The sequence below is a fragment of the Xenopus laevis genome, chromosome 2L (genome assembly GCF_017654675.1).
Source record: "Xenopus laevis strain J_2021 chromosome 2L, Xenopus_laevis_v10.1, whole genome shotgun sequence".
In the NCBI taxonomy this organism is placed as follows: Eukaryota; Metazoa; Chordata; class Amphibia; order Anura; family Pipidae; genus Xenopus; species Xenopus laevis.
In genome coordinates, this window is record NC_054373.1 from 31,215,660 (window position 1) to 31,239,092 (window position 23,433).

The following is a 23,433-nucleotide window of genomic DNA, read 5'->3' on the forward strand; positions in this document are numbered from 1 at the left end:
TCACCTACACTATACGATTTCCTTAGTTCTGCCCCACTTCCTGCCTTTTACCATGCACGCGTAACAAGCTGTCCTGTGTTTCATGCCCCGTTTCCGTCCTGCGTCTTTAAAGTCAGACCATCGATTCCAGTCAAGTTCTGCCCACCCATTTCCGGTATGTGGATGACAACAGAGACGCACGCTTTACTTTTAATCTCCGCCCCCGCAGGCAAAATAGCAGCCAATGCCTTGCTATTAATAGGATCGCCATCTGCTGGAAATGCCATTGAGTCAAGTCTAGTCTGTGGGCAATGAGTGGCTTACAATGATTTACTGTTTAAAGAACTATTACTGAGGACTCAATTTCCCACAATGCCTTGAGCACATCGATGCGTCTTCTTTATAAGTCTGTCAGTCACAATGCAGCGGGGTGTTGTGGGAATTGGAATGTTGGCGGGAGGGCTGCCACGTGCTCTTGCATTGTTTCACTGATACATGAAGTCAGTACCGGCAGTGCAGAGAATATGAAATAGAGTCACAGATATCTTTAACATTTTATAATGAATTTATTTAAAAACGAGAACTGAAAATATTTGCTTAGAATTAATGCAGGGAGCAGTGGTGTAACTAGATATTATGAGGCCCCACAGCAGATTATTTTTCAGGCCCTCAGGTTGACCAGTTTTTCCAATATTTATTTAAATTGTATATGAATTAGGACCTTGCGAACCCCTAAACCTCCTGGACCCTGCAGCCGCTGGATCTGCTTCCTCTATGGTTACACCCCTGGCAGAGAGTAAAAGTGACATTTTAACCACAGGTCACAGTTTCATTTGGTGGCAGGAGTCATTGGCCTTTAATAGGGTTGCCACCTTTTAAAATAATCTTCACTGGCAGGTGGAGGGGGCGGAGTTAAAAGGGCGGGACTGTGCCGCTAAGGGGGCGGGCCGTGACTCTTAAGGGGGCGGGGCCAAACGAGCGCATTTTGGAAGTAAAAAGAGGGACAAAATTTTTTTTCCCGCATGTAGCGCAGCAATTTTTTGACCACACCCCTTTCTGTGGCCACACCCCCTAATTACCATGTTTGTTTTACAAAACTTGGCAGGTTATGAAAGTTTGAAAATATTTCTCCTTATCTAAACTGTGTTTTTGTGTCTCAAAATTGTTACAAAGTATCTTATTTGCACCTGTTAGCTATTCTGGGCTCTCTTTTTCTGGCTGTTCAGTGCAGAGAAAAGAGGGACTTTCCAGTACAAATGAGGGACTGCGGGTTGAGCTGTCAAAAGAGGGACTGTCCCTCCTAAAAAGGGACAGTTGGGAGGTATGCATTTGGAAAAAAGGTGAGTTTGGAGCAGGCTGGTGGCAGGCCACGGGCTTTTTTCAGGTGTGTATTACAAATTTACCGGCAGCTACATTGCCGGTAAATTTGTAATCCCGGCCTTGGCTGGTGTTTTACCGGCTAGGCCAGTAAAATACCGGCCGGGTGGCAACACTAGCCTTTAATGGTGGGAGTCGTTTAGATCAATGACAGATGGGACGCAAAGATCTCATCGTACGAATCGTGGATTCGTACGATTTTCGAAACGTGTGTGGAGAGTCCCAACATTTTTCGTCCGGCGGAGATCGGTCGTTTGGTCGATCGGACAGGTTAGAAAATTTCTGTTGGCTGCCGATAATATATTTGCGTGTATTGCCGATCGTACGATTTTCAGTGGGAGACTGTCACCAGCTTTGTCTATCGTACGATTGCTGTCAGGGGCAGAACATTGGCTGATCTGTTCTTTAACTACTTTATTTGGTCGGAATGGTAAGACTTTGATCTGAATGGTTAGTGGCGGGTCGGGAGATGGGAAAGTCCGATTGTACATTGATTCGTACGATCGGATCTTTGCGCCCGTGGCCAGCTTTTGTCTTTTAAACAGTTTTAAGATTTTGTCTTTCAAATTACATTTTTACGACACTTTTTTCTGAATTTGTCTTTAGCTCTTACTGAACCTGTCAGTCAGCCATCAAATTTGAATTTTCTGGGGAAGGAGTTTATTTTACCCAGGAAAATGATAAATATTTTTTTTCAGGATAACCTGGGCCTTCTAAATCTGCCTACATGTTTGTATAATTCCACTTCTGTAACAAAATATAAGGGTCTAAATACAAAAAATGCTATTTTGCAGAATATAGGAATTTGTATTTTATTATCTTAGGTGTCTTAAGTGCTGCTAAAACTAAAGAAATTGGCTGGAAGGCTTTGCTTTTCTTTTAGATAATATATTCACTCAAATTGCTAATATTGACTCATTCATTAGGCTAAAACAAGTAAAATAATGCAAGTGTGAGTTAAAAACATTTAATATAATATTTTATAAAATACACTTTTTTGTTTTGTTAATGAACCTTTTATACCTATAGGGTTAGACGTATTGTCTATAAAATATTAATCCCTATTAATATGCTAATACCTCCCAAATGGGGCACCTGAAAGAGGTGTGAAATGAAAATTGGTTGAGCCAAAATAGAGGATATTATTTTAGAATTGATCTAACACATGGGGAAGAGATACACTGAGCTTCATAAAAGTGTCTGTAAACTGTCTTTCTTTCACTAAAAAATAAAAAGTGGCGGTTGAGTCGGAATTTAGACGGATTTCTGTTTGTGAATATGGAGAAAGTAGTTTACTCCAGTTTACCATCACTTTTTCTCCAAAAATGAGATATCTCCACTTTTGTGAATTGCCTGTCTTTAAATATTGGTAGCCACTGTCCCATTTTGTGCTGGAAGTTGCTGTGATATTTTGTGCTGGGAGTCACTGTGCCATTTAATGCTGGGAGTCACTGTGCAATCTTTTGCTTTGGGTCACTGTATATTAGTGATGTGCAGGTGAGAAAAACTCAACACTCATCCAACCGTAACCCGCTGCTCCTCGACCCACACCCGACCTTAAAGGAGAACTTAACCCCCTTGCTAATAAAACCCCCTACCCTCCATACCTGTGCCTGCCCCACTGTGATGTCACAAAGGGACCTGTACGAGTATATAAAAAGTCACATGCAGAGGCAGTAGTGGGGCAGAAGAAGGCTGCTGGTGGGGCAAATGGAGGCTAAAGTTCAGCCTGAACTAGCCTGTCGCCCGAGGACATTGTGTGGAAGTCAGTCTGAACCCGCCTGACCACAGCTAAACCCGCAGGCTTTGGGTCGGCCCGCACATCACTACTGTATATGTCTTTAACACAGACCGGATAGAGCATAAAGGGCAAGTCAACCCCAAAATAAAAATTTGCCAAAGAAAAGATAATTGTAAGCAACTTTCCAATATATGTTTATTAAAAATTCAAAACTCATAAATAAGAAAAAACGAAGCATTAGCCATTCTATAACATACTAAAAGTTAACTTAAAGGTGACTTCACCCCTGCAAGGAATTCTATAACCTCACTGTGAAGAATCACCTTCGCTGCTTCACATGAAAGTACTTGTTGTCACAGAGCCGATAAAACATCATCCTATCCAGTTATGCAAAGTTATAGCTGGGCCCTTTGTTATGAAGCATGCGTGTGAGTAAAGAAGCTAAACCCAGGCTGGAGTTTAGTGGTTTGTTTAATTCGAGTGACCTATCGCTTGTGTAAGCACAAATTCCCTGAGCTCGTCCTCTGACATTTTCTGACCAGTTTTTCTAGTATTTTGTGACAACATGATTCCAGTTGCCCGTAGGTGACACGTCTCATCAGGTGGATTCCTGCCTCGCTGCTTCCAAAGCCTCCTTCATGGCTGACAGTTTTCATGCCTGTTACACACTGTCGGTAAACCAGAGTAGTCCTGGACTGGGATTCAAAATAGGCCCTGGCATTTTAAGAACACAGCGACCCCCACCAACCCACTAAATAGTGACTGTCTATAGCAACTTACAGCAGTCCCTCTGCCTTTTACCAGAACCCACAGATTGCCAGTTCAGGTCTGACTCAGAGTAAGAGTGTGAAGTGCGCCTGAACACAGAAATACATAATAGTGAATTTATTGCCTACATGATATAATTGCTAGAAAGACAAGTCAATAGATATATTTACATGTGCCTAAGGGCTTTCACTTCGGAGAACAATGGTTTTTAAATTCAAAATGTCACAGAGTAAGAGTTTAAATTACAGTTCTCAGGTTGCCTGAAACTGGTTCTGTTTCCTTTATTACATGTAGTATATACAGGGCCGCCATTAGAAATCACACGGCCCCATACAATAACATTTTTGGGGCCCACTGTGCCCCACCCATCCCGGCCCCCAAGCCCCACCCCAGATCCCGCCCACTCCACATCACAGTTAAAAGACCACACAGACATCAGCGTTAAAAAAGATAACCCCACACACACACAAGTTATAAAAAGCTATTGGGGACCAGGGCCCCCCTATAAGTTAAAAAAAGAACATTGGCGCCAGGGCCCCCATAAAAGTTTTTTTTTTTTTTTTTTAAACATTGGTGCCAGGGCCCCCCTTACAAGTTAAAAAAAATTGAGGCCCCAAAAAGAATTAAAAAAAAAACATTGGTGGCAGGGGCCTATATAGTATTAAAATAATACATCTTTTTGCTGCTTCAGGACTTTGGCTTTGGCTATTTTCGTGGCTTCTTGTTTTTTTCGCTGGCTTCGGGTCTTTTCGCCACTTTGGGACTTCGTAACTTTCGGCACTTCTGCATTCGGCTGTTCGGACTTCGGAAGGAGGCGGCACGGCTTTGTGGGTGTCAACGGGGGCCCGGCTCTTTCGAAAAGTTCAACACTGCTGGACCCCCCTTCAGGCCCAGGCTCGGTACACTTGTACCCCCTGTGCTCCCCTGATGGCGGCCCTGAGTATATATTTGTAGATTCTCAGGTCTACCTTTTGTATTTGGATGTTAATATTAAAGGGGTTGCCAAACACTTTTTTTTCAGTTCAATTTATTTCAGCTTGTTCGCCAGAAGTAAAACACTTTTTCCAATTACTTTCAATATGTTATTTCTTACAGTTTTTCCAAAAATGCTGAATGACAACTTTTTTAGCTTGTTCAAGAACCTACTAGGAATGACTCTCTTTTGGACCCGGTAATAACTAATAATACTGAACCCATCTCTAGCATTTGTGTGGGCCGAGTTTAGGGAATAGTGATCATAACATGGTCTCCTTTGAGATTCTGTTGCAGAAACAATTCTATAAGGAATTAACTAAAACACTAAATTTTAGATGTTCAAACTAGAAAGTAGAAGGGCATCTCTGCAACATATTAACTGGGAAAGGATTTTCACTGGGTTAAACACAGAAGAAAAACGGGAAGTCTTTAAAATGCTGCTTAATAAAAATATATGTTGTTTTTTTTTCTTTTTAAAGGCAAATTACAGGTTTCTTGGTACATTGTGCATTTTTCTTTATTTAACACTAGAGGGTGATAGAACTTTAGTTTTCCTGAGGTTTTACTTGCAGTACAAAGTAATTTATTTTGTTTACTGGACAGAAAGAAACTCAAGATAAAACTTTCTAATGAATAAAAGCTTTTCCTCTCTAGATTACAATAGTTTATTTAAAGAGCAGTCAGAGTAATGAAAGCTGATGTGATTGGCCACTGCTTGAAGGATCGGTTCAAGCTTTGCTCATAGAAAAGGGAGTCCTCGAGTTACATACACCCGACTTACATACAACTCATACTTACATAGAGAGTCTATTATAGTAACATACTATGGTTTGCTTGGCCTTTATTAGCATTTAGCTTTAATTAACCACCTGCCCCAATCCCCCTCTGGCATGTGTTGTCTACTGCAGAGCACAGAAAGGTAAAAATAAAAACTATGTTAAGACAAACATCTGTCCAAGTTGCATTTAGTAAGTACAGACTCAGGGCCGCCATCAGAAATCACGGGGCCCCACACAACAAAATTTTCGGGGCCCCCCCTCACGACACCTCCCCTAACCACGCCCCTAACCACGCCCTCACCTTAACCATGCCCCCTCACCACAAAGGTCACATTCACAAACCGTATGGTGGCCCTGCAGTATGGGGCTCAGGGGCCCTGTAGTATGCGGCTCTGGGGCCCTGCAGTATGGGGCCCTGCAGTATGGGGCCCAGGGGCCCTGCAGTATGGGGCCCAGGGGCCCTGAAGTATGGGGCCCTGCAGTATGGGGCCCATGGGCCCTGCAGTATGGGGCCCAGGGGCCCTGCAGTATGGGGCCCTGCTGTATGGGGCCCTGGGGCCCTGCAGTATGGGGCCCAGGGGCCCTGCAGTATGGGGCCCAGGGGCCCTGCAGTATGGGGCTCAGGGGCCCTGCAGTATGGGGCCCAGGGGCCCTGCAGTATGGGGTTCAGGGGCCCTGCAGTATGGGGCTCAGGGGCTACATTGGTGGCTCAGGGGCTACATTGGTGGCTCAGGGGCTACATTGGTGGCTCAGGGGCTACATTGGTGGCTCAGGGGCTACATTGGTGGCTCAGGGGACTTACCTGCTTGTGCTGGCGTCTTCTTCTTCCTCCAGGAGGGTCTTCTTCGTCGTCTTCACCGTCCGTTCGCTGTCTCCAGGAAGCACGTCCTCCTCCAGCGACGTCCTCGATCTTCTGACGGCAGGCGGCGGCGGCTTAAATAGAGTTGCGCCCGTGCGTACTGACGTCACGCGTACGCACGGGACGCAGCTCTGTGGGGAAAAATGCAGGGCAGAGTCAGGTCGCGGCCGGGCCCCCTGGAAGCGGGGAAATCCACCGGGCCCGGGAGGACTGTCCCCCCAGTGACCCCCTGATGGCGGCCCTGAGTACAGTAAATGTACAGTTAGGTCCATAAATATTTGGACAGACAACTTTTTTTTCTAATTGTTGTTCTGTACATTACAACAATGAATTTTAAATGAAACAACTTAGATGCAGTTGAACTACAGACTTTCAGCTTTAATTCAGTGGGTTGAAGACAAAGATTGCATAAAAATGTGAGGAACTAAAGCCTTTTTTTTTTAACACAATCACTTCATTTCAGGGGCTCAAAAGTAATTGGACAAATTAAAAAACTGAAAATAAAATGTTCATTTGTAATACTTGGTTGAGAACCCTTTGCTGGCAATGACAGACTGAAGTCTTGGACTTATGGACATCACCAGATTCTGGGTTTCCTCCTTTTTAATGCTCTACCAGGCCTTTACTGTAGCGGCTTTCAGTTGTTGTTTGTTTGTTGGCCTGTCTGTCCGAAGTTTAGTCAACTGAAATGCAGCTCAATTGGGTTCAGATCAGATAACTGACTTGGCCATTCAAGAATATTCCACTTCTTTGCTTTAATAAACTCCTGGGTTACTTTGGCTGTATGTTTTGGGTCATTGTCCATCTGTATTATGAACCCCTCTCAATCAATTTGACTGCATTTAGCTGGATTTGAGCAGACAGTGTCTCTGAACACCTCAGAATTCATTCGGCTGCTTCTGTCCTGTGTCACATCATGGATAAACACTAGTGTCCCAGTGCCACTGGCAGCCATGCACGCCCAAGCCTTCACACTGCCTCTGCCATGTTTTATAGATGATGTGATGCTTTGGATCATGAGCTGTTTCACACCTTCTCCATACTTTTTTCTTGCCAATATTCTGGTAGAGGTTGATCTTGGTTTCATCTGTCCAAAGAATGTTTTTCCAGAACTGTGCTGGCTTTTTTAGATTTTTTTTCCAATCTAGGCTTTCTATTCCTGATGCTTACGAGTGGCTTGTACCTTGCAGTGCAGCCTCTGTATTTACTTTCATGCAGTCTTCTCTTTATGTTAGACTTGGATATCGATACACCTGCCTCCTGGAGAGTGTTGTTCACTTGTTTGGCTGTTGTAAAGGGGTTTCTATTCACCATGGAAATGATTCTGCGATCATTCACCACTGTTGTTTTCCATGGACATCCAGGTCTTTTTCCATTGCTGAGTTCACCAGTGCTTTCTTTTTTTCTCAGGATGTACCAAACTGTCGATTTTGCCACTCCTAACATTGTAGCAATTTCTCAAATGGGTTTTTTCTGTTTTTGCAGCTTAAGGATGGCTTGTTTCACCTGCATGGAGAGCTCCTTTTGTCTGTTCACAACAAAATCTTCCACATACAAGCACCCCCCCCCCAAATTACCTCCAGGGCTTTTATCTGCTTCATTGATATTGACATAACGAAGGAATTGCCCACACCTGCCCATGAAATAGCCTTTGAGTCAATTGTCCACTTACTTTTGAGCCCCTGAAATGAAGTGATTGTTTTAAAAAAAGGCTTTAGTTCCTCGCATTTTTATGCAATCTTTGTCTTCAACCCACTGTATTAAAGGAATTGTTCAGTGTAAAAATAAAAACTGTGTAAATATAAATAATGTTTCTAATATAGTTAGTTAGCCAAAAATATAATGTATAAAGGCTGGAGTGATTTGATGTATATTATGTCAGTCAGATCACTACTTCCTGCTTTTCAGCTCTCTTGGTTTACACTGACTGGTTACCCTGGCTACCAGGCAGTAACCAATCAGAGACTTGAGGGGGGGCCACATGGGTCATATCTGTTGCTTTTGAATCTGAGCTGAATGCTGAGGATCAATTGCAAACTCACTGAACAGAAATGTACCATGTGGCCCCCCTTCAAGTCGCTGACTAACTCAGAGTTATAGAGCTGAAAAGCAGGAAGTTGGATTCTGGCTGTTTTATTAGACATCTGTTCACTCCAGCCTTTATATATTACATTTTTGGCTAACTAACTATATTAGAAACATTTTTTATTTTGCACAGCCTATGCATTTATCCAGTTTTTCTTTTCACACTGAACTATTCCTTTAAAGCTGAAAGTCTGCAGTTCAACTGCATCTGAGTTGTTTCATTTAAAATTCATTGTGGTAATGTACAGAACCAAAATTAGAAAAAAGTTGTCTGTAAAATATTTATGGACCTAACTGTATATGTTTCAACTTACATACAAATTCAACTTAAGAACGAACCTACAGACCCTATCTCGTACGTAATCCAGGGACTGCCCGTATATGTAATATGGATTATGGAGAGTACCAGGAGCTGCCCTCACTCTGTGCTGATGTGCATTGAGCAGGCAGCAGAGTAATGTTTAAAGTGGTGACTGAATTGTGGCAGCAATACACCCACTTGTGGCAACCTGTGTTTATGAAAAGATCTGATTTTTGGGCCCCTTCTTCTTGTACCAGCAACACACCTCCAATGTTTTTTTTCCCATAAATCACAGATAGGTAAGCAACAGAAACTGCTCTACAAATCTGTTTATCGGTTATCAGATTTTTAGAGTGGATCCCAGAGACGGAAATAATAATAATAATAATAATACATGCACAGACTGGAAAGACTCACAGAGACAGAAAAAACAGGTTTATTGAAACTTCACATAATGCCCCACATCAAGGCATTTTGATTCCCTTTGATTATAAACAGTGAGAGGAAGTTTATAATAATATTCCAATCACATTATACAATTAAAAATCAGTTTGTAGTTATACACCTGGCAAACAGGAAAGTAACTAGAGATGAAGCAGACCCTGCGGCTGCAGAGGGACCAGGAGGTATAGGGGCCCCATGAGGCCCTAATTCATATACAGTTTCAATAAATATTGGTAAAACAAATCAACCTCTAGACAGTTTGTGAAAAGCCATTTGTGATGCTTATCTAAGAGTAAATTGCAGTTACAAAGCTCATCCATGTAAAATTGACTTATAGTTATAGGTAGGGGATAGAAGATAAAAGCTTTGGCCTTTAATTTACTGGGCTTCACAAGTCAGAAATGCATTAATGTTTTGACTATGCATCGTTACAAGAGAACTATACAGTAACAGTACATTCCCACCCAAGAGCCAAAGGGGTGAATGGCACGGAAATGGCCTTGGCAGCCAGAAAACAACGACATTCATGGTCACTTAGTGCCACTCCCAAGGCCATTAAACAATCCAAGAACTGGTTTGTCACTGTTCAGTGAAGAGGAATGCTTTTCTCAAGTAGAGTTTTATATTTACTCAGTATCCATAAAACATTGTAGACCTTGAACTGTGACATCTCAGGCATTGAACCCAACATTCAGGGAGAATTTAAATGTAAAAACTCTCTTTTCTCATAGATATGCCAGTCCAAGCCAGGAAGACACTACTGAAGGTAAGCAGGACGACTCCTGAAGAACCTACTCTTCCTTTCAGTAAAGTGGAAGAAAAATAATTCAATATTCAAATCAGCTGCCAACTGAATATATATTTTCAGGATGCGTAAGATATTCCCATAAACCTGCTTTGATTTATTGTCCATTGGATATAAATGGATATCTTTTTTGTAGTTTATTTCAGTGATGTACGTGGAATATAACAGTGGCTTATTATCATTGTTGAATTGTAGGTAGAATGTAGAACAGTATATTATTGGCGTATGCATCTTTCTAGATCTGTTATAGTAGGTATTGTTGCGTTGTATTATAGTACCTATAGGGATCTGTTATCTAGAATGCTCGGGACCTGGGGTTTTCTGGATAAGGGTTATTTCTGTAATTTGGATGCCATATCTTAAGTCTACTAAAGAAATTTAAACATTCAATAAACCCAATAGGCAGATTTTCCTTCCAATAATTATTAATTATATCTTAGTGGTGATCAAGTACAAGCTACTGTTTTATTATTACAGAGAAAAAAGAAATTATTTTGAAAATTTTAATTATTTGCTTATAATGGAGATATGGCCTTCCTGCAATTCAGACTTTTCTGGATAACAGATCCCAATACCTGTGTTTTGGCTTTGTTCTCAAGTACAGATAAACTGCAATAACTTTCTTTTCCAGCTGACCTTGTTCTTATAATGAATCTCTGCGTGTGCTTGGTCCTTGGACCCCTGCTAGTGATGCACCATGTGGCAGGTAAGCCTGGGTTCCCAATATGGGGGTGGGGGGCTGGAGCAGTGGACAGGGGTGTCCTAAAGAGTAGGCAGGGTGACATATTTGAATATTTTTTCTTTTTCCAGATACTTTTTTAAATTATATTCTAGTAACTATGGCATTTTTTATAACCCTTGCAAACATTACAGATATAAGGGGACCATAATGCAATGTTGCTTTTCAAAGAGATGTCACTGATTTAGTGACTTCTGTAACTATCTGCTACTGGAATACTGAATATTTAGGGGCAGATCTATCGATTCGAAGTAAAATAGTTTGAATATTCGACCATTCGATAATCGAAGTACTGTCTCTTTAAAAAAACTTTGACTTCAATACTTCGCCGAATTAAACCTGTTAGCCTATGGGGACCTTCTACAACATTTTTCTACGTTTTTTGAAGTCAAAGTAAAATCGTTCGATTCGAAGGATTTAATCGTTCGATCGATTTTACTTCAACCGCAGAATACCCAAATTCGATTAAAAAAAAATATCGAATTCGAAGTGTTTAAATTCGATGGTCGAATTTCGAAGTATATTTTACTTTGAAATTCGATCCTTGATAAATCTGCCCCTTAATATATGGAGAATTGTGGGCACAGAAATCGGCTGTTCAGCATGCAATTAAGAAATGGTAATATGGAAAGGAGAGAAAGTAATATTATGGATAAGCATATGGTGGCTCAGGGTTGAAAAAAATCATATATCATTATATGAAATACTACAGCAACCATATTAACACAGATCATTATTCAGTATGGCAGAGAAGAACAAACAATACCATAGACTAGTAATATATAGTGTGACATAGAGGAACAAATATTATCCAAAATCCCTATGCGGTATGGCACAGAGGAACAAGTGTTATTATAGATCATTATTATATAGTATTATTATATATTATTGCTGTGCAGTTAATACAGTATGTCTTTCCTTTCTAATACATTGCCTGTAGTGGCCCCTTCATATCATATAAACAGTTTTACAATGTTGAGAGTTACTTTTTTTTTTTTTTACAGTTTTACTTGTTTCACTTTTTGTCTCTGTTTGTTTCCAAAGCGGTGCGCCTGGAACTAAACAACAAAAATACAAGTTCTTCTCTGCCAGGCAATCTCACTGAAACAGCAAGTCTAAAGTGTCAAGTGTTTGATAACACTGGGGATGAGGAGTTGATCTGGTACCGGGGAACGCGTCAAGTCGATGTCTCCTCTCAAAACAACGTGAATTCCAGCCATATCTGCGTTTCGCCGCTATCTACTGAGGACAATGGAGTCAGCTTTACGTGCTTGCTAAAGAGGGACAATACAGTCAAAATATCCGTCATTCTGGATGTCAAATGTAAGTTGTTTAATGTAACTAAAGGTGGCCATCTACTATAAGATCTGCTTGATTGGTGAGTTTGCCAAACCAGTAAATCTTTCCCGGTATGCCCACCTAAGGGGGACAATATCAGGCTGTAATATGTGTAGAAATAAGTCAAATCAACTGGCCTTCATGTGTTTTCCTTGAAGACATTACACCAGCCATCTCATTGGCTTTCTGAATTCTGAATTCTGAATTCATTCTGAACTGAGAAAGCCAGTTGGATAACTGGTGAAACGTCTTCAAGAAATACACAGCAAGTCCAGTTGATTTGACTAATTTGTACAGAAATACCATAACTGAATGAGAATCTTCACAAACATCAGGCTATAATGCTATTGTTGGCTCTAGGGCCAAATAATCAGATTACATTGGTGAGTATATGGGGTGAATGTCGGATTTTAAACAGACAGTTTTCAGATTTTGTCTTTTGCATGACATTTTAAAGACATTTTTTTCTGAATTTGTCTTTAGCTCTTACCACACCTGTCAGTCAGCCATCAAATTGGAATTTTTGGGGGTGGGGGTTTCTTTTACCTCGGAATATTATACAACATTTTTTTCAGGATAACCTGGGCTTTCTAAATCTGCCTACGTGTTTGTGTAATTCCACTTCTGTAACAAGATATAATTGTCTAAATGCAATAAATGCTATTTTACATAGGATAGGGATTTGTATAAGAAATATGTTTTATTATCTTAGGTAAAGAGTCTAATTGTTACTAAAACTAAAAAAGGCTAGGAGACTTTACTTTTCCATTAGATAATATATTCACTCAAATTGCTAATACCGCCTCATTCATTATGCTAAAACTAGTAAAATAATGCAAGTGTGCAGTGCAGTTCCGGGCCAAGTCGGCCGGGCGCCGAAGGCAACCCGACCAACTACATTGCCCCCTTCTGAAGTGCGCGCACGCACGGGCAATCAAGGGCACAAGCCGATCATGCGAATGGAAGGGTGCGCGTCTGTGAGCTTTTAGGAACAGTGCACGTCTGTGCGCACCTAGGAAGACTACTGCTAGAGGTGGGGAAAGAAGTGGGGAAAGAAGTGGCCAAACTAGGGGCAAGGCGCAGAAGAGGTACGGTGCCTGGCGCCCCTCCACATTTTCGCCCAAGGCACGTGTCTCTTCTGCCTACCCGTAGTTCCGGCCCTGCAAGTGTTAGGGCAGGACTACATGGCCGATTCAGCAGCGATCCGACGCGCTGCGCAAAATCGCAGGCGTCACGTCGGATGCAACGGAAACAAGGTAAGTAATTCAATTGTTGCATCGTGTCGCATCATTGATGTGACACGACACGATGCGTCGCATCAACTATGCAACACGATCAGACACTGCCATTACTTACCTTGTTTCCGTCGCATCTGACGTGACGCCTGCGATTTTGCGCAGCGCGTCGGATCGCTGCTGAATCGGCCATGTAGTCCTGCCCTAAGTTAAAAACTTTTTACATACCAAATTGTATAAAATTCACTTTTTTGTTTTATCAGTGTTTTACTTGTTTTGTTAATGAGGCTTTTACACCTATAGAAACACCTGACTATAAAATGGTAATCCATATTAATCTGCTAATAATTCCCCAAGAGGGGTGAAATCAAGATTGGCTGAACCAAAGCACATCTGACACATGGGGAAGAGTTATACTGAGCTTTACTCCGTTTTTGAAATGTCAGGAGAAAATGTTGTTTAAAATGTCATAAAAGTGTCTGTAAAGTGTCTTTCTTTCACTAAAATATGAAAAGTGATGGTTGAGTCGAAATTTAGGTGGATTTCTGTTTGTGAATATGGAGAAAGTATTTTACACTAGTTTACCACCATTTTTACTCCAAAAATGGTCTCTCTCCACTTTTGTGAATTCCCCCGTATGAGTCGACGGAATCAACTGGCCAATGCATCGTAGGCCCCAATACACATGCAGATAATCTGCCAAATCAGGGTAATGGTGGCCATAGACCCAAAGATCCGCTCGTTTGGCAACATCGCCAAACGAGCGGATCTTTCCCCGATATGCCATTAACAAGCTTGGCTTTATCGGGGGTAATCTGATTGTTCGGCCGTATGGCCGAACAATCCGATTACGATGCGCAATGGGCTCCAGCGGGATCTGTCCGGTCAAAATCAACCCTGATCGACCAAAGGACCGATCTCCGCCGGACGAAAGATGTCGGCACACGCCACACACTATCCTAAAATTGTATGAATCCTTGATTCGTACGATAGGATCTGTGTGTCTATGGCCACCTTAAGGGCACACGCTAAGAATCGGAATCGCAGAAGGGATAGCACTCGGAGTGCTTCATTTTCCGAAGTCGCCCGAAGTTTCCTTGTGAGCCAATTTTGGCCGACTTCTGAAAACAAAGCACTCCGAGTGCCATCCCGCCATCAATTTAGATTCTAGTCAGCGGGAAGGCTTTTCGGGGAGTTAATTCACCAAAAGAAAAGGCGAATTGTTGTCGGGCAATTGTTGTTGGGCGACCAAATCTCCCCGAATCTAAGCATGTGCCCTTACCCTAAAGGGCCCGAATCAGAAGATTGAACCTGCCCAATTTCACTACAAGAAGATGATCCCAAATAAAAATATTACAGCAGAATACTATTAGTTGCAATTGTGAAAAACTGACTATTAAATGGCTAAATGGGTACACAATTTATTACTAGACTGGTATAATCTCTACCACTATTAGAAACTCATTCAAATCACTGCATGTTTGCTAGGGTAAATAGGACCCTAGCAACTAGATTGCTGAAATTGCCAACTGGAGAGCTGAGGAATCAAAGCTAAATAATGCAAAAACCACAAGTATAAAAAAATGAAAACCATGTCTCATAATATCACTCTCTACATCATACTAAAAGCTGAAGTAAAGGTGAACAACCCCTTTAAGGTAGTGCTACTTTGCCATAGATACAATGCTTTACGGCTGATGGATGCAAAAAAAAAAAAACGAAAAAAGATGTAAAACATTCTTATTCTTATCCAATAAAATGTACCACCTTGTGCATTTTGTACGATGAGCAAGATAAGTAAAGAAAAGTAAAGATGAACAGCTTTGTAGTAAAATAAAACAATCAATGATGGTGTCAAAAGATCAATATATGTGTGTGTATATATAATATATATATATATATATATATATATATATATATATATTTTCTCCATTTCCTGCTGCCAATCTGTAAATTCTGGCAAATAGCAGAGGGGCTGCTGTAAGATGCCATAGAATAGACAGTCACTATTTATTGGGCCTCTGTGTACTTGAAATGGCGGGGCCTATTGTGAATCTCAGTTAGCACCTGCTCAAAGCCAACATTGACATTTTGGGGGTCAGTTGTACTTTATTCAGAATTTTTTAAAAATGATTTTCTAGATACTCCCATCTTGGAAGGAGAAAGCTCTGTGACGGTGGAAGTGGGCAAAAGTGCACAGCTGACGTGTATTGTCAAAGCCAACCCTCAAGCCGAGATGACCTGGAAAAAAAATGGTGTTTTTGTCACTATGGAGAAGTCTCGGTACAAACAATACCTGGACAGTGATAAGTTCCAGCTTAACATCGACAAAGCAGACAAGAAGGATGCAGGGATATACACGTGTGTGGCTGTCGCCAATGATGGCAATGCTACAACTACAGAAAAAACTTTTGAGCTGGTGGTGGAAGGTAAGTTTAACATAAGGTACTACAGGTATTGGATCCGGAAACATGTTATCCAGAAAGCTCCAAATTACGGAAAGGCTGTCTCCCATAGACTCCATTTTATCCAAATTTTTAAAAATGATTTCCTTTTTCTCTGTAAAAATAAAACCGTAGCATGTACTTGACTTGACTCAAACTAAAATATGATTAATCCTTATTGGAAGCAAAACCAGCCTATTGGGTTTATTCAATTTTTACATGAAATTCTAGTAGACCTAAAGTATGAAAATCCAAATTATGGAAAGATCCATTATCCAGAACCCCCCAGGTCTGCATTCTGGTTAACAGTTCCCATACCTGTGTTTCATTTGGATCATCAATTATTGCCTCATTTATGTCCCTGGTTAATTGCATCAATGCAAGTGAATTCATTTAGGGGGTTATTTATCAAAGTCTGAATTTATCTCAATATTTTCTGCTATAATCTCCGATCAAATCTGTTCAGGTTTTTATGCTTATTTATTATTACATTTTCACTAAAGATTTTCACAATTGTTTCAGATTTTTCATCCAATATTCATGTTTTTTTCAGATTTTTCACCCGAAAACTTTGGGGTATTGCACAAAACCCAGCGCACATCAAAAAATCATTGGGACTTCTCCCATTGACTTATATGCAATCTCGACAGGTCTGAGATGCCGGAATTTCTGATTCAGACTTTTTCATACTCGGGGTTTAATAAATTCTGAAAAATTTGTGATTTTTTAAAAGTCTGATTTTATTTAATAAAAAATCACAAATTTTTCATGATTTTTGCATTTGGAATATAGTCAATAACCCCTATAGATTTAAGACACCTCCATTAGTTGCCTCCCTGTTGTTAGGAATATGTGTGTCATTAGACATGGGTACAGAACTGGTGCTGGAGAATGATTTGGCTTCAGTAATGTACAGGGGCCCATAGATTGCTGAAATTAAAGATACTGGTTTTTTTTAAAAAAAAAATAATTTACAGTAAAATTAATTTATGGGGAGCCAGGAAAAACATTTTGGGGAATCCAAGCAGCACAGCAATTCCAGGACCCTCCAGTGCCATCTTCTATTGCTGTATAGAGGAATACTATTTGTGTGTCCGAAGTTATCTTTAAAAATATTTCCACTTTCCATTTAACCCTTCTTTGTTTTCAGAAAAGGCATCATCTGTCACTTTGAGGCAGGGATTAAGGAAAAGGCTAATGGCACAATAGGCTGAAATACTGTATATTGGATTAGTGCCCAAACCAACCAAAAGAGTTGAACAAGTGTTGTAGATGGGCTACAAAGTTCCAGCAATCTGCAATGCTTTATATTGGGATCTGCAACCTTGGCTCTCCAGCTGTTAAGGAACTACAAGTCCCACAATGCATTTGCCTTTAGACTCCTTCATTAGACTCCTTAATTGCATTGTGGGACTTGTAGTTCCTTAACAGCTGGAGAGCCAAGGAACTTCAGCTATCTAGTGTGACAGCCAGACGTTTATACCTGCCTTCTCTCTGAGAGCTGACACCTGACCTTGCAAAGCATCAAGAACATTTTAATTTTTTATTTCCTTTTGTCATTAATCAACATGATAATAATATGAATGATACGGCATGTAGGCTTCTAGAAAACCTTGTGAAAGCCTCGTCCATGTTGATTTTCTGCGCAGAAGTTATGTGGCCTCCAAGTAGATGTATAGATGGTTACATCTACATAAAGGGATTATCATCAGGTGTATGTGCAGCACTATGTGCACAATGGGCAGATGAGGGGATGGGGGAAGAAGGTTGGTCTAAAAAGAATCTGAAATGAATCTGATTTATTTGTGGCCAATGCTGTGTGTGTCTGAAAACAGCCAAAAAAAGTCAACCAGCAGCCTTATTGTTCCATAGCTCTAATACAGTTCTTCCATATTTATTTAGAAATTGTGTGTCCTTGTGTAGCTAAGAGCTTTTCTGTTTCCTCTGCACAGACAAGAAGGATGTGCTCCCAGTGGAGGCCATAGCGGCTGCAGTAGTGGTGGGAGCGCTGGTTATCCTGTTTGGGCTGTTTGCACGGAGAGAGACCTTTTTTAAACCAGTAAGTATTTGAGACACAGGATGGAATGAAATGCCCGGCCAGCCTTTTATTGACATTCTTTAAACTCAAAGTAACCAAATTGGCTAGTTTTAGCAAAAGTGAGACTAGGGCTGTATTTCTTAAAAGGATTTGGAATTTGTTGGCATATTAATTTATCATGATGTTACCATCTTGTGCCAGGACCTCTATTTGGAGAACACTTGTTTTAGCTCTGACGTCATTGCTCAGCCCTCTTAAGGCAGCCCCGCTGGCCATGTCTGGACTGAGAATTAAAATAGGCCCTGCCATTTCAGGTACACAGAGGCCCAAACAGCCCCCACCAGCCCACTAAATACTGACTTTCAATGGGACCTTATAGCAGCCTCTCTGGCTGCTATAAGGGAGAATGAGAAACCATTTTGTACAATTAAGTCATTAGGTAAATAAATCAGTTTGTGTAATGTATTTAGAGTCTCTTCTGGAATAGTTTCACATGACACATTAGGACATTACCAGGGTTATAACCCATAGCAACAAATTAACAGGCACCATTTAACGGTCACCTATTGGGAAAACATGTTTTTTTCAAAGCACATCAGTTAATAGTGCTGCTCCAGCAGAATTCTGCACTGAAATCCATTTCTCAAAAGAGCAAAGAGATTTTTTTATATTTAATTTTGAAATCTGACATGGGCCTAGACATATTGTCAGTTTCCCAGCTGCCCCCAGTCATGTGACTTGTGCTCTGATAAACTTCAATCACTCTTTACTGCTGTACTGCAAGTTGGAGTGATATCACCCCCTCCCTTTTCCCCTCAGCAGCCAAACAAAAGAACAATGGGAAGGTAACCAGATAGCAGCTCCCTAACACAAGATAACAGCTGCCTGGTAGATCTAAGAACAACACTCAATAGTAAGAGCCAAGTCCCACTGAGACACATTCAGTTACATTAAGTAGAAGAAATAACAGCCTGCCAGAAAGTAGGCACAAGTCACATCACCAAGGGCAGCTGGAAAACTGACAATATGTCTAGCCCCATGTCAGATTTCAAAATTGAATATAAAAAAATCTGTTTGTTCTTTTGAGAATTGGATTTCAGTGCAGAATTTCCCATGACAGTGTCCCTTTACATCAACAGATAAGATTTTTCAGCATTCCCAATCCCAAACCTTCTCATATCCATAGTACATTGATATGAACAGGATCCCATACACACACTGAATATCATATGAAACATTGCTTTTAGGGAGAAGTCTCTGTAATACTTGTCAAAGGCTACTTTATATCTAAACTCTATCATTTACAGGATATTCATGGCCCTTGTGTATTATAATCTTATTTCTGGCAGTGTATTACAAAGCCCTCTCTCTGCACTACTGTATATTGCTTCCCATTGGTTAGGTCATTATGTACAAATCTCCATCCCTTTAGATCTGTCCTGCCCTCTCCAAACTCCGCACCCCCATGTCTATTATTATATGAATCTCATGACGTAATTTTAGTAATGCCCACCATCCTTATTTTTACATCTTAGCGACTGTCTGTACACCCCCTTTTAAAGGGGAACTATTGTGAAAATTAAAATTTAATTTAAGCTTCATCATACTGAAATATAATACTTTATAAATATAATAAATTAAATATTCTGGATTGTGTCTGAAATTATCAAGTTTATATTCACTATCCCTCTATCAGCATCTGTTTCTCCTCATTGTCTTCATGCAGTAGCTGGGTGTCAGATATTTATTGACAGTTAGATGCAATATATCTTATAGGGGGGGGGGCTTCCTTTCCTAGCAGATGTATTCGAGCTCACTCAAATAACCGATTCCAGTACAAACAAAATCTAACAAAATAACTGCTTTTTGCAAAAATTCTGCATGTAGAGAGACAGGATTTCTGGTGATTTTATAGAGTGAGCTCTAATACATCTTCTAGGCAAAAGAAGCCCCTCTATAAGATATATTGGATGTAACTGTCAATAAATATCTGACACCCAACTCCTGCATGAAGACAGAATGAAGAGAAACAGATACTGAGTGAAGATTCACTTGATTATTTCATAAACAGTACAGGATTTTTAATCAATTGTATTTAGAAAGTGTCTTATTTCAGTATGCTGACGCTAATATTACATTTTTATTTTCACAATTATTCCCCTTCAAGCACAAGCCAGTGGCCGACATGCTGGTGTAGCTCAGACATTCCATGGATTCCAGTTGCTAATTTAAACCTGTTTGTTTTGCAGTGCATGAAGAATCGACATGACACCTCACTGTAAGTGCTGATTGGAAATCACACACAATCAGGTCAGGCCACTCACCAACAATCCACTCAAATTAGCCCACGGGATGGGTTTTTCGCTAGAAATGGACGCAATGGTTCCGATGTGCTTTAACTCACTCACTAAATATGTTTTCCATTGCATTCTAATTACAGTTTATGGAAAGGAAAAGATTTCCCTTTGAAAGGGGTTAATACATGGAGGTTACATCACTCTCAGGTGGCAGTTAGCTATTAAACCTCATGCCTGAATCAGGCTTTAAATGTCAGACTAAGTCATAGTGATTGCTCTGTAGCAGCGGCAGCAGGAGTGGCTGGAGGCAATGAAGGGCAATGAACTGTTGCAGATGTTACTGGCCAAGTACTTACTGTACCTTGCGTGTGAGTCTCAAATCACTAATTACTCTCGGTGTAATTCCTTCTGGCTGGGAAAGGCCCTGTGCTAACTCATACCTTACTAACAGCACATAACCTGCAGGTAAAGGAATCCTAGCTGTATGTTTCCACGGCTGCTTTCACCTTTATCTTAACTTTAAGTATGTTATAGAATAACTAGTTCTAAGCAACTTTTTAATTGGCCTTCATTTTTTCTTTTTATAGTTTTTGAACTATTGCTCTGTAGGGCTCTTACTGACGAGCGGTTGTAGCTGCGCTCCCCTGCGTTACGTTTTTCTGCGTTCAGCCGCAGGGGAGCGCAGGAATAGACGCATTACATTTTTCCAATGGAGCTGTACTCACACAGGCGCGTGTAGGCGCCGAACGCAGTTTGAGACGCAAAATGCTTCATTTTTCCTGCGTTCGGTGCCTACACGCACCTGTGTGAGTACAGCCCCATTGGAAAAAATGTAATGCGTCTATTCCTGCGCTCCCCTGTGGCTGAATGCAGAAAAACGGAACGCAGGGGAGCGCAGCTACAACCGCTCGTCAGTAAGAGCCCTAAGGCTACACGTTTATTGCTATTTTATAAATTCTCATCTTTCTATTCAGGCCTCCCCTATTCATATTCCAGTCACTTATTCAAATGAGAGCATGGTTACTAGGAGAATTTGGACCCTAGCAACCAGTCTGCTGAAATCGCAAACTAGAGAGCGGCTGAATTAAAAGCTAAATTACTCAAAAAACACAAATAATAAAAACTGAAAACCAATTGCAAATTATCTCAGAATATCGCTCTCTACGTCATACTAAAAGTTAATTTTAAGGAATACAATCTCTTTAAAGAACCAATAACAACAGAAATTGAAAATGCCTTTAAAGGGGTTGTTCACCTTTAAATCAACTTTTAGTATGATGTAGAGAGCGATATTCTGAGACAGTTTGAGATGGGGTCACACAATCATGGAGGGGATCTATTTCATGGTAATGCCATAACATTTTTATATTGTCAGACAGTCAGAACACAGTAGTCGTAAAAATGGCTCTCTCACCTTAAAGGGCATCTACGCCCACATTTTTTTCTGTAATAAAAAGAAATGTTTTTCTAAGCAACTATCAAATAGACCTTGATTAAAATCTGATCAGTAAAGTTATGTGTCATGTACATGAACGTTCTATTGAAAGCAGTACAGTACTATTGTGCTCCTACCACTGAAACCTCAGCTCTCCACAAAATCAGGTCTCCTCTAGACAAGACTCCAGATCCTACAATGCTTTCTTCACCTTTAATGTGTAGCCTTACAGAGCATTCACTTTTAAGATGGGGTCAGTGACCCCCATTTGAAAGCTGAAAAGAGTCAGAAGAAGATGACAAATATTTCAAAAACTATAAAGAATAAATAATGATGACCAATTGAAAGTTGCTTAGAATTGGCCAGTCTATAACATACTAAGGGCAGAGACACACACTCGGATTCGGGAAAATTTAGTCGCCCAGCGATAAACCTCCTCTTCTTCGGGCGACTAATCTCCCAGAACTGCCTCCCCGCTGGCTAAAATGTAAATCGCCAACGGGATGGCAATCAGTGCGATTTGTTTTCTTAAGTTGCCCAAAGTTGCCTCACGAGGAAACTTCGGGCGACTTCGGAAAACGAAGCGGTCCGAGTGCCATCCCGCCACTGATTTACATTTTAGCCGGCGGGAAGGCAGGGGAGGCAGTTCTGGGAGATTAGTCGCCCGAAGAAGAGGAGGTTTATCGCTGGGCGACTAAATCTCCCCGAATCTGAGTGTGTGTCTCTGCCCTAAAAGTGAACTTAAAGGTGAACAAAGCATTGTAGGATCTGGAGTCTTGTCCAGAAGAGACTTGAACTTTCAATTGGTCATCATTATTTATTCTTTATAGTTTTTGAAATATTTGTCATCTTCTTCTGACTCTTTTCAGCTTTCAAATGGGGGTCACTGACCCCATCTTAAAACAAATGCTCTGTAAGGCAACATATATTGTTATTGCTACTTTTTATTCCTCATCTTTCTATTCAGGCCTCTCCTATTAATATTCCAGTCTCTTATTCACATCAGAACTGAATCACAAGGATTTGTATTGTCTGCTTCTGTTGCAGGTGAGACATTTCTAAAAGTACCAAGTGCAATGGAGAAAGATTTCATGAACAGTGACCACCACCACCGTGAAGATATTCTACAGCTTTCCAGATTCTCATGGGGCTTTAATATGTGAATTCTTATGTGACAATCAATATAAACACCAGCCTGAAGCTTAGTCTCTTCCTTCTGTCCAGTCATAAGATTATACTGAAGAAAGGTGACACTTGTGATGCTGACTGACAAATAGAGATGCAAACTGCCAGCCGCCCTGTATCTCTTACATTCTGTATTTAGAGATAGACAGTCAGATGTCTAAAGATACAGTTACATCGGCTCTCTCTCAATATATATATATATATAAATATATTTCCTTTGTAATTAATGGGATGATTACTGGTAATGGAATAATGTGGCAGAAATTCTCCACCTCCACTTTTATACATGAATCTTCTCTATGGGTCTCAGTCACGCCCCCGGCTCTCTGTAGCTAAACACACTTCCCCTTTACATGGAACACCCCAGAAAGCTTGCGGCTATAGGAAGGGACACAGACCCAAGATGTCATTTATACAACGAGCTCCAGCAGTGGTGTAATTAGATATTACTGGGCCCCACTGCAAATTATTTTTCAGGCCCCAAAAATGTCTAGAGGTTGACTTGTTTTACCAATATTTATTCAAAATGTATATGAATTAGGGCTCATCTTAAGCTTCTGAAAGGATGATTTGGTGGAAGGTTTCATGATAATACAAGTAAGGGAAACC

At 40.7% G+C, this 23,433-nt stretch overlaps 1 protein-coding gene across 3 annotated transcripts; it reads left to right on the forward strand.

Annotated features, from left to right (window-relative positions):
• The first annotated feature begins 51 nt into the window (after window positions 1-51).
• LOC108707944 (transmembrane and immunoglobulin domain-containing protein 1) lies at window positions 52-22,839 on the forward strand. Of its 3 annotated transcripts, none has more exons than XM_041581669.1 (8): window positions 52-154; window positions 10,040-10,074; window positions 10,745-10,819; window positions 11,897-12,175; window positions 15,567-15,854; window positions 17,822-17,928; window positions 20,157-20,217; window positions 22,687-22,839. In XM_041581669.1, the coding sequence occupies exons 3-7, from the start codon at window positions 10,762-10,764 to the stop codon at window positions 20,187-20,189; spliced, it is 765 nt and encodes a 254-aa protein (XP_041437603.1). In that variant the 5' UTR covers window positions 52-154; window positions 10,040-10,074; window positions 10,745-10,761; the 3' UTR covers window positions 20,190-20,217; window positions 22,687-22,839. The 3 variants fall into 3 exon arrangements, with proteins under 3 accessions (XP_041437603.1, XP_018101570.1, XP_018101571.1); XM_018246081.2 differs by having other exon boundaries at window positions 146-279; XM_018246082.2 differs by having other exon boundaries at window positions 146-279; window positions 20,157-20,185.
• Window positions 22,840-23,433: the final 594 nt, after the last annotated feature.